Source organism: Cherax quadricarinatus, chromosome 62 (genome assembly GCF_038502225.1).
Source record: "Cherax quadricarinatus isolate ZL_2023a chromosome 62, ASM3850222v1, whole genome shotgun sequence".
NCBI classification, from domain to species: domain Eukaryota; kingdom Metazoa; phylum Arthropoda; class Malacostraca; order Decapoda; family Parastacidae; genus Cherax; species Cherax quadricarinatus.
In genome coordinates this window covers 20584378-20596736 of record NC_091353.1, presented here as the reverse complement: position 1 = coordinate 20596736, position 12359 = coordinate 20584378, and the positions used below count along the sequence as shown (strand labels likewise).

Sequence of the window (12359 nt, the reverse complement as noted above, 5' to 3'; positions counted from 1 at the left end):
CGTGATCATTTCATAATACAACTTCCTTCAACTCAGAAGAAATTTGCTCAGAAGAGATGCATCGTCTGTGCACAAACAAAACGACGGCAACAAAGACGCAAAGACACTCAGTTTATGTGTGAGGAAAGTAAGGTGCCTCTGTGCATGGTGCCTTGTTTCAAGGAGTTCCACAAGCTCCAGCAGTTCTAAAACCATGTCCAGTGATTGTAAATATGTAAATATATGATAGAACATTAGTATTATACAATATTTGTGCATGTTTATTGTAATAAACAACAGTGGTAAACAATAATATGATAATAACTTCAGTGCGGTTATTGTGTTCAATACAGTGAGTTTATATATATCAATTATATACAGTATTGGTCTCTCAGGCCCCAAATGTTAGTAGGAATAGAAAAAAATTGGAAAAGAAAAGAAAAAACTTAAAAAAACGCTAAATAATGTAATGCGCGTATGTGGAATTCGTCGATGTTGCCGCCACCACATCATTTTTGACAAACTTCTTGGCACTGTATCTCGGTAAGTACTGATCAGAATTTTTTTTTGTCTTATTACCTTCACAAAAATATGCTCTTTAATTCTGTAAGAAAAAATAATTTTTTTTTTTTTTCAAAATTTCTTGGACACTGGAGCACCACTTCAGATTTTGGCCTTGGACCCTGAAGGGGTTAATGAGTGGCTCTGAGACAGGCAAGCAGACAGAAAGACAGACACAGGTAGACAGAAAAACACACAGGTAGCCAGAAAGACATACACAGGTAGACAGAAAGACAGACACACAGGTAGACAGAAAGACACACAGGTAGACAGACACAGGTAGACATAAAGACAGGCACACAGGTAGACATAAAGACAGACACATAGGTAGACAGAAAGACAGACACACAGGTAGACAGAAAGACAGACAGATAGACACACACAGATACAGAGAGACACAGATATACAGGCAGACAGATACAGACAGGTTTATGTGCAACAGTGAAAACAAATAGAGAGTTGGAGACTAAGAGCCTTTCTTGCCACAATCTCCAGTGCAAGATTCAGACTTCATCTTAGGGGCCATGGTGAAATTTACTGTCCAGTTAGTACACTTAATACAGTATGATGCTGGTGATAGGGCAGGGTTACTCAAACTGATGCTACCTGCATGACGCATTGCCACCGCGAGTACTGTCAAATATTGTACAGCGGTGTGCATTAGCCGCCCCAGCCCACCTGCCAGATGCACGGTCGTAAGTCGAGTGGACGTATGTCGAGCAGGTTGTAAGTTGGATGGTAGGTGTAATTATCAGAGTATATATAAAATATCTAGGTAGTAGGCTGGTAGACAGCAACCGCCCAGGGAGGTACTACCGTCCTGCCAAGTGAGTGTAAAACAGAAGCCTGTAATTGTTTTACATGATGGTAGGATTGCTGGTGTCTTTTTTCTGTCTCATAAACATGCAAGATTTCAGGTACATCGTGCTACTTCTACTTACACTTAGGTCACACTACACATACATGTACAAGCATATACATGTATATACATACCCCTCTGGGTTTTCTCCTATTTTCTTTCTAGTTCTTGTTCTTGTTTATTTTCTCTTATCTCTTTGGGGAAGTGGAACAGAATTCTTCCTCCGTAAGCCATGCATGTCATAAGAGGCGACTAAAATGCCGGGAGCAAGGGGTTAGTAACCCCTACTCCTGTATATATTACTAAATTTGAAAGGAGAAACTTTCGCTTTTCCTTTTGGGCCACCCCACCTTGGTGGGATACGGGTGGTATGTTGAAAGAAAGAAAAGAAAGAATATAAAATATGAAATAACTTTTAAAAACACTTGAAATTTTGGAGTTTCCAGACACAATGAAGAGATGTGGTGCTTATGGAGCTCACGGATAATGTAAACAAACAGGATGGGGCACAGTGACCGTATTAGAAAGTTAGGTGGGGGGAGCCGTATAGAGAGTTTAGGTCATAATTTGAAATGACTGTATTAGCGGAACACTGTAAAGTGAAATGCCGTAAAGCGGGGCCCTACTGTACTGTGTGTTGCAGCTGGTTGTATGCTGGAGCACTAAACATGTATCATGAGTTTTGTTTCTGTACTACACTTGTTAACATCTACAGTGTTGAGTGTAAATAAAGTAGTACCCACCTCAGAATCTTTACTTCTCTTGCCATGGTTATATACAGTAATGGTGAACATTATTACATCAGGAGGAATGTCGTCTAATATAAACTCTTCATCCCACACTGGATCTGGTCCCGGTTTTGGTCTCGTTCGACAAACTTTTACCTGGTAAATAAAACTGCTCATTAGTTTTTACTACCACAAATAATTACACACAAAAGGAAAATGTGGAAATACTAGGAGAATAAGAAACAGCAGAACTCTAAATCCAATTATATTCAGACAAATTAAAACAACCCAGGGAGGTACTACCATCCTGTGGTAGTAGGTTGGTAGACAGCAACCACCCAGGGAGGTGCTACTGTCCTGTGGTAGTTGGTTGGTAGACAGCAACAACCCAGGGAGGTACTACCACCCTATGGAAGTAGGCTGGTAGACAGCAACCACCCAGGGAGGGACTACTGTTCTGTGGTAGTAGGATGGTAGACAGCAACCACCCAGGGAGGTACTACTGTTCTGTGGTAGTAGGCTGGTAGACAGCAACCACCCAGGGAGGTACTACTGTTCTGTGGTAGTAGGCTGGTAGACAGCAACCACCCATGGAGGTACAACTATTATGCCCAATAACTGTGAAATAGAAGCCTGAAATTGTTTTACATGATGTTAGGAGTGCTGGTGTCTTCTTTCTGTCTCATAAACACGCGGGATAACAGTTATATAATGCAATTTCTACTTACACTTATATCACACTACACAGTCATGTATATGCATATATATTTATACACTCATCTGGGTTTTCTTCTATTTCGTTAATGGTTCTCATTCTTATTTCCTCTTATCTCCATGGGGAAGTGGAAGAGAATTCTCCTTCCATAAGCCATGCGTGTCATGAGAGGCAACTAAAATGCCCGGAGCAAAGGGCTAGTAATCCCTTCTCCTGTTTTACATGATGGTAGGTAGGCGAGTTTCGGTGGGGGAAATAAATGGGATTAAATCTGGAGTATCTGAGAGAGTTAGAGCTAAGGAAGGGGTAGCAATAATGTTGAAGGATCAGTTATGGAAGGAGAAAAGAGAATAAGAATGTGTAAATTCAAGGATTATGTGGATTAAAGTAAAGGTTGGATGCGAAAAGTGAGTCATAATAAGCGAGTATGCACTTGGAGAAGAGAGGAATATAGAGGAGAGAGAGAGATTTTGGGAGATGTTAAGTGAATGTATAGGAACCCTTGAACCAAGTGAGAGAGTAATTGTGGTAGGGGACCTGAATGCTAAAGTAGGAGAAACTTTTAGAGAGGGTGTGGTAGGTAAGTTTGGGGTGCCAGGTGTAAATGATAATGGGAGCCCTTTGATTGAACTTTGTATAGAAAGAGGTTTAGTTATAGGTAATACATATTTTAAGAAAAAAGAGGATAAATAAGTATACAAGACATGATGTAGGGCGAAATGACAGTAGTTTGTTGGATTATGTATTGGTAGATAAAAGACTGTTGAGTAGACTTCAGGATGTACATGTTTATAGAGGGGCCACAGATATATCAGATCACTTTTTAGTTGTAGCTACACTGAGAGTAAAAGGTAGATGGGATACAAGGAGAATAGAAGCATCAGGGAAGAGAGAGGTGAAGGTTTATAAACTAAAAGAGGAGGCAGTTAGGGTAAGATATAAACAGCTACTGGAGGATAGATGGGCTAATGAGAGCATAGGCAATGGGGTCGAAGAGGTATGGGGTAGGTTTAAAAATGTAGTGTTAGAGAGTTCAGCAGAAGTTTGTGGTTACTGGAAAGTGGGTGTGGAAGGGAAGAGGAGTGATTGGTGGAATGATGATGTAAAGAGAGTAGTAAGGGAGAAAAAGTTAGCATATGAGAAGTTTTTACAAAGTAGAAGTGATGCAAGGAGGGAAGAGTATATGGAGAAAAAGAGAGAGGTTAAGAGAGTGGTGAAGCAATGTAAAAAGAGAGCAAATGAGAGAGTGGGTGAGATGTTATCAACAAATTTTGTTGAAAATAAGAAAAAGTTTTGGAGTGAGATTAACAAGTTAAGGAAGCCTAGAGAACAAATGGATTTGTCAGTTAAAAATAGGAGAGGAGAGTTATTAAATGGAGAGTTAGATGTATTGGGAAGATGGAGGGAATATTTTGAGGAATTGTTAAATGTTGATGAAGATAGGGAAGCTGTGATTTCATGTATAGGGCAAGGAGGAATAACATCTTGTAGGAGTGAGGAAGAGCCAGTTGTGAGTGTGGGGGAAGTTCATGAGGAAGTAGGTAAAATGAAATGGGGTAAGGCAGCTGGGATTGATGGGATAAAGATAGAAATGTTAAAAGTAGGTTGGGATATAGTTTTGGAGTGGTTGGTGCTATTGTTTAATAGGTGTATGGAAGAGGGTAAGGTACCTAGGGATTGGCAGAGAGCATGCATAGTTCCTTTGTATAAAGGCAAAGGGGACAAAAGAGTGCAAAAATTTTAGGGGGATAAGTCTGTTGAGTATACCTGGTAAAGTGAATGGTAGAGTTATTATTGAAAGAATTAAGAGTAAGACGGAGAATAGGATAGCAGATGAACAAGGAGGCTTTAGGAAAGGTAGGGGATGTGTGGACCAGGTGTTTACAGTGAAACATATAAGTGAACAGTATTTAGATAAGGCTAAAGAGGTTTTTGTGGCGTTTATGGATTTGGAAAAGGCGAATGACAGGGTGGATAGGGGGGATATGTGGCAGCTGTTGCAGTTATATGGTATAAGAGGTAGGTTACTGAAAGCGGCGACGAGTTTTTACGAGGATAATGAGGCTCAAGTTAGAGTATGTAGGAAAGAGGGAGATTATTTCCCAGTAAAAGTAGGCCTTAGACAAGGATGTGTGATGTCACCGTGGTTGTTTAATATATTTATAGATGGGGTTGTAAGAGAAGTAAATGCGAGGGTCTTGGCAAGAGGCGTAGAGTTAAAAGATAAAGAATCACACATAAAGTGGGAGTTGTCACAGTTGCTCTTTGCTGATAACACTGTGCTCTTGGGAGATTCTGAAGAGAAGTTGCAGAGGTTGGTGGATGAATTTGGTAGGGTATGTAAAAGAAGAAAATTAAAAGTGATTACAGGAAAGAGTAAGGTTATGAGGATAACAAAAAGATTAGGTGATGAAAGATTGGATATCAGATTGGAGGGAGAGAGTATGGAGGAGGTGAATGTATTCAGATATTTGGGAGTGGACGTGTCAGCGGATGGGTCTATGAAAGATGAGGTGAATCATAGAATTGATGAGGGAAAAAGGGTGAGCAGTGCACTTAGGAGTCTGTGGAGACAAAGAACTTTGTCCTTGGAGACAAAGAACTTTGTCCTTGGAGACAAAGAGGGGAATGTATGAGAGTATAGTTTTACCAACGCTCTTATATGGGTGTGAAGCATGGGTGATGAATGTTGCAGCGAGGAGAAGGCTGGAGGCAGTGGAGATGTCATGTCTGAGGGCAATGTGTGGTGTGAATATAATGCAGAGAATTCGTAGTTCGGAAGTTAGGAGGAGGTGCGGGATTGCCAAAACTGTCGTCCAGAGGGCTGAGGAAGGGTTGTTGAGGTGGTTCAGACATGTAGAGAGAATGGAGCGAAACAGAATGACTTCAAGAGTGTATCAGTCTGTAGTGAAAGGAAGGCGGGGTAGGGGTCGGCCTAGGAAAGGCTGGAGGGAGGGGGTAAAAAAGGTTTTGTGTGCGAGGGGCTTGGACTTCCAGCAGGCATGCGTGAGCCTGTTTGATAGGAGTGAATGGAGACAAATGGTTTTTAATACTTGATGTGCTGTTGGAGTGTGAGCTAAGTAACATTTATGAAGGGATTCAGGGAAACCGGCAGGCCAGACTTGAGTCCTGGAGATGGGAAGTACAGTGCCTGCACTCTAAAGGAGGGGTGTTAATGTTGCAGTTTAAAAACTGTAGTGTAAAGCACCCTTCTGGCAAGACAGTGATGGAGTGAGTGATAGTGAAAGTTTTTCTTTTTCGGGCCACCCTGCCTTGGTGGGAATTGGCCAGTGCGCTAATAAAAAAAAAAAAAACCTCTGGATATGAACATAATTCGTTCCAGAAGGCTGTTCGAGTGCCAATGCCAAACGAATTTGTTCCCATAAGGAATAATGTAAATTAGATTAATGCATTTCAGACCCCCGATAATACACGTACAAAAGACTTACATAAATACACTTACATAATTGTTCAAGTTTTGAGCTGTTCGTATCCTGAAGTACCACTGTACTAAATTTAATAAGAAAAACTTTAGTTTTTCATTTTAGGTCACCCTGCTTCTGTGTGATATGGTCGGTTTGTTGAAAGAAGAATAATTTTATCTAATAAAACGATAAATAATGATGAATGTTATTAGAGCCAGCTGTCCCAGTGGTTAACACACTGGCCTGTGACTTTTAGGACTCCCCTGATAGGTGTTTAAACCCAACCTGTACCATGATTTGGTAAAGAATCCTTTTCCAAAGGTAATGACACCAAAAATGTGAAATTTTACAGAAAATTTATAAAATTACACAGGCGCAAAGTAGGTCAATGAGCACTTTACACAACTCTGATTTCACTCACTTTGAAGTTTATTTTAAAAAAAGAAAAAGACAAAGACAAAATTTATTTTTTTGCAAAGGTTACAATGTGTGCTTACATTTTATATGTACGTATTGCTCCATGGGGAAGTGGAACAGAATTCTTCCTCCGTAAGCCATGCATGTCGTAAGAGGCGACTAAAATGCCAGAAGCAAGGGGCTAGTAACCCCTTCTCTTGTATATATTACTAAATGTAAAAGGAGAAGCTTTCGTTTTTAGTTTTGGGCCACCCCGCCTCGGTGGGATACAGCCGGTGTTTTGAAAGAAAGAAGAAAGATGTACATATTGTTAGGTACAAAGAAAGCCACTAACATGCAAGGGCATTTTGGACAGACTAATCCTAATACTTACAGACTACTTAAGACTAGACAGGTAAAGACTGGTAAATTTTACACTCAAACCAATATAATTCCCGGCTATTTCACTAGTCTGTCTTCTGTTCTATCACAGGAATACGAGAAATTGTCCATTCACGTAACAGAACTATAAACAGGACAGAAGTCGAGTTGGCCAATTTTACACAAAAATTAAAGAAATTCCAACTTTAACCCTTTCAGGGTTTCCGATGTACTAGTACGGCTTACGCACCAGGGTTATTGACATACTTATACGACTAAATTCTAGCGCCTTCAAATCTAGCAAGAGAAAGCTGGTAGGCCTACATATGAAAGAATGGGTCTATGTGGTCAGTGTGCACAGTATAAAAAAAAATCCTGCAGCACACAGTGCGTAATGAGAAAAAAAAACACTTTGATCGTGTTTTTGGTTTTAAACAGCAACTTTGCACTGTATTTTCGTATGGTATTTATGGTTGTATTCTAGTTTTCCTGGTATAATTTTATAGAGTGGAAGACATATTACAGAAATTGACACAATTTTGATTGGTTTCACAATGAAAACTACCTTGAAATTGAGCTCAAGTAGCAGATATGCTAAATTTTCGCCAAAGTTCAAAAGTAAACAAATCATGCCACGCATCAAATACACATCAACTGGCGAGAGTAATATTCTTTCACAAGTGCACTGATATTAATTATATCATTTCTACACTAATGCAGTAGTCTGCATAACAGTAAACAGAAAACATCTTATCTCCCTGATACACCCCATCAACTAATTACTTGTAAACCACCTGGTGGTTCACACTTACACTCACTCACCCATTGACTATAAACGCTGAAATACGAATCTTAATCTTAAAATAATGAATCCTAACTAGTCATAAGTTTGCCTATGATATTCCAATATCGACACTATGTATTGTGCCAAAACAAAAGCATTCACATTGCTAAATTCACAAACTATAATGTAGTCACTTAGCCTTAGTACCATAATCTGTAATAATTTAAAGTTTAGAATTAATCTAAGTCTGCCCGAAATGCCTAGCCATGCTAGGTGTCCTAGTGGCCCTCTCAGTAATTAGTATTTTAAAACATGTAAACCACACAATATTCAAAATCTGTAAACCCCGCATTGTAATCCTTATAGAGAACAAACTTGATTGATTGATTGATTAGTGCCAGGAATGTCTGTCTTGTTTATTCTGGATCCTATTTGGAAATTGGCATCTTTTGAAATTTGTGTGAAATTGGCAAAATTGCTAATTTCTGACCACTTTATTGGATGGTTGAAATCGGTAAATGGGTAGTTTCTTGTACTCATCCGATAGAAAAAATGGAGTTCTAGCAAAATAGTTATGATTTCTGTCAACTAGCACAATGGAATTGGCTGAAAATAGGGCTCAAAGTGGGCGAAATCACCGATGCATAAACATCGAGACCGCTAACTTTGCGAGAGAATAATTCTGTAAGTTTTCCATCAAATTTCATACTTTTGGTGTCATTATGATTGGGAAAAGATTCTCTAACTTTTCACAAGAAAAAATAATTTTTTTTCCGAAAAATTTTCGACCCTGAGAACAAGTTTAGGAGACTGTCTCTCGGCCCTGAAAGGGTTAAAACATAATACAGAATATACAGTAGACCGTCATTTAGCACGAGTTTATTTGGCAGGATTTGGGTATTGCATGACTGAAGAATGGTGGCACAATTTTATGTAACAAGTCGTATAATTAATTTAACATGGTTCAGTTTGTGGGAAGGGAAAAAAATTCTTTTGCTCAAGTGGCTGCCTTGTTGTGGAGCAACCAGGGAGCCCTCCTGCAATCCCCTACCACTCCTCGACACCACCGCACCATCTGAGCGTTCATAATTCATGTGTGTCCAGTCCAGTCTTTCTCTGCTACAAGGCAGCTGTGTTTGTGAATTGTATTATGATATTTTAACCCTTTGACTGTCGCGGTCGTATATATATGTCTTACGAGGTACCGTGTTTGACGTATATATACACTCATAAATTCTAGCGGCTTCAAATCAAGCAGGAGAAAGCTGGTAGGCCCACATGTGAGAGAATGGGTCTGTGTGGTCAGTGTGCACCATATAAAAAAAATCCTGGAGCACGCAGTGCATAATGGGAAAAAAAAACTCCAACCGTTTTTTTTAATTAAAATGCTGACTTTGTGTTCTATTTTCGTATAGTATTTATGGTTGTATTCTCGTTTTCTTGGTCTCATTTGATAGAATGGAAAACATATTATAGAAATAGAGGTGATTTTGATTGATTTTACTATAAAAAGAACCTAGAAATGGAGCTCAAAGTAGGGGAAATGTTTGATTTTTGCCAATGTTCAAAAGTAAACAAATGATGCCATTGTCCAATAAATGTCCAACTAGCCATTCTAATATGCAGTCATGAATGGGTTGATGTTATTTATACAATTATTACAGTATTGCAGTAGTCTGCATAATAGTAAGTCTTCAATTTTTTGTTTGAATAAAAATTCAAAATAGAAAGCAAGAGTAATATCAGAGGGGCCTGGAGACATGACTGATGAACAAAAATTTTTATTTTAGAGCCAGGAATGTCTGCATTGTTCATTCTGGACCTTATTTTGAAATTGTCATATTTTTTAGGTTTCGTGAAATTGGCCAAATTGCAAATTTCTGACCACATTATTAGGTAGTTGAAATCGGTAAATGGGTAGTTTTTTATACTCAATCGATAGAAAAAATGGAATTCTAAAGAAATAGCTATGAGTTTGGTCGACTGGAACAATGGAATTAGCCGAAAATAGGGCTCAAAGTGGGCGAAATAGCCGATTTGTAAACAGCGCCGAGGTCGCTAACTTCGCGAGAGCGTAATTCCATAAGTTTTCCATCAAATTTCGTTTTTTTGGTGTCATTACAATCGGGAAAAGATTCTCAATCATTTCATAAGATTTTTTTTTTTTTTTTAAATTTTGCGACACCAGGAGACACCTCAGGATTGGGGGTTGCGACAGTCGAAGGGTTAAATACTATATCTTGTATCTTCCAAGTAATCATGACACCCAGTAGCCATACTAGTGTTGCTGAAAGTGGCATGAAGAGGTATAAGCACTTTAGTCTTAGAATTAACAAAGAAACAAAGTTATTAGACAAGAGATAACCTGTAGCCATAATGAAGTGTTACTTTGTACACAGAAAAAGAGGTAAACATTAGTTTGTGTGACTGACTGACTTACTGAATAACTAATTTACTGAATGACTGAACTGACTGACTTACTGAGTGACTTGACTGACTTACTGAATGACTTACTGAGTGACTTGACGGACTTACTAAGTGACTTGACTGACTTACTGAATGACTTGACTGACTTACTGAGTGACTTGACTGATTTACTGAATGATTTGACTGACTTACTGATTGACTGACTTACTGAGTGACTTGAATGACTGAATGACTTCACTGACTTTCTGAATGACTTGACTGACTTACTGAGAGACTTGATTGACTTACTAAGTGACTTGACTGACTTACTAAGTGACTTGACTGACTTACTGAATGACTTGACTGACTTACTGAATGACTTGACTGACTTACTGAATGACTTGACTGACTTACTGAGTGACTTGACTGACTGAATGACTTCACTGACTTTCTGAATGATGTAGACAGCCTGTACTGTCAGAACACACAGCCTAGCCGTCTGCTCTGACTAGTTCATATTTCGCGGCATTTAGGTGCTGCCCTCTGTAGGCTCACCCAGGTCAGTGGGAGGCTCAGCCCAGCCGCTCTCACTCCTAGGCCGACCGTCTTGAAAGACTCAAGTGCTCCCCCTCCACGGACTGGCTTGCGGTCACTCCCTCACACTGCCCGTTGTGTACTCACTCCTACTCAATTAAAGCCAAACTAGTCCACGGCCGAATCATTGCTACCTACGCTACCTTCATCGGCACTAAACCGCTGTTCAGCAGCAAGAACAGCAATAACAATGACTTGACTGACTTACTGAGAGACTTGATTGACTTACTGAGTGACTTGATTGACTTACTGAATGGCTTAACTGACTGAATGACTTACTGAGTGACTTGACTGACTGACTGAATGACTTACTGAGTGACTTGACAGACTTACTAAGTGACTTGACTGACTTACTGAATGACTTGACTAACTTACTGAGTGACTTGACTGACTGAATGACTTCACAGACTTTCTGAATGACTTGACTGACTTACTGAGTGACTTAAATAACAAAAAAAAGGCACAATACCGTGACTGGAACAATACACAAATAACCCGCACATAGACGAGAGGAGCTTACGATGATGTTTCGGTCCAACTTGGACCAATGGTCCAAGTCGGACCGAAATGTCATTGTAAGCTCCTCTCTTCTATGTGCAGGTTATTTGTGTACTGAGTGACTTGACTGACTTACTGAGTGACTTGACTGACTGAATGAATTGACTGACTGAAAGATTTTAAGTTAGACACTCCAGTACAACCATGAACTTCAGTACCAGAACCTCTACCATCCACCTCAGCCCAGTAGGACCACAACATAACTCTCCACTCTCTTCACAATCATTCACAAACACCAGCACCCATAATTTAAGGTAAGAAATACTATTACAGTGGACCCTCGGCTAACGAACGCATCGCATAACGTTAAATCCACCCAACGAAGCGTTTGAGTGTAAAAATTTTGGCCTGGCTAATGATAAAAAACTTGCCCAACGTGACTTGTCCTGAACCTGTCTGTCCAGCCTGAGCGCCTCAGCTGCCCTGCCATCATTGTTTACAAGCCAGGGTGGCCAGTTTCATGCATACATTCGATACATTTTGTATTATTCCATTGTTTATAGTGCCTGTAACTGCTAAATAAGCCACCATAGGCCCAAAGAAAGCTTCTAGTACCAACCCTGTGGTAAAAAGGGTGAGAAATACTATCGAAATACTATCGTACCATGGTCAGTTGCTGCTGCACCACCGTCAGCTGTACTACTCGAAGATGTGGAGAGACTGCTGTTGGTGTGACTTAACGAGAAACAATTAACCCCAGAGGGTTAGCCACCCAGGATAACCCAAGAAAGTCAGCGAGTCATCGAGGACTGTCTAACTTATTTCCATTGGGGTCTTTAATCTTGTCCCCCAGGATGCGACCCACAACAGTCGACTAACACCCAGGTGAACAGGAAAAAATGCCTGGAACTAGTGATCATATTGGTGAATTCAAGGCCAGCAAAGGTTGGTATGAGAGATTTAAGAATTGTAGTGGCATACACAGTGTGATAAGGCATGGTGAAGTTGAAAAATTCCAACCCCAACAAGTGTT

The 12359-nt window shown here is 39.8% G+C and overlaps 1 protein-coding gene across 1 annotated transcript in view; it reads right to left on the bottom strand.

Annotated features, from left to right (window-relative positions):
- The window catches only part of vap (RAS p21 protein activator vap), a 186945-nt gene that overhangs the window by 142730 nt on the left and 31856 nt on the right, over nucleotides 1-12359 (bottom strand). The window contains exon 2 of the mRNA XM_070098485.1: nucleotides 2143-2283. Within this exon, the coding sequence (XP_069954586.1) occupies nucleotides 2143-2283 (141 nt within the window). The remainder of the gene's footprint in view (nucleotides 1-2142; nucleotides 2284-12359) is intronic.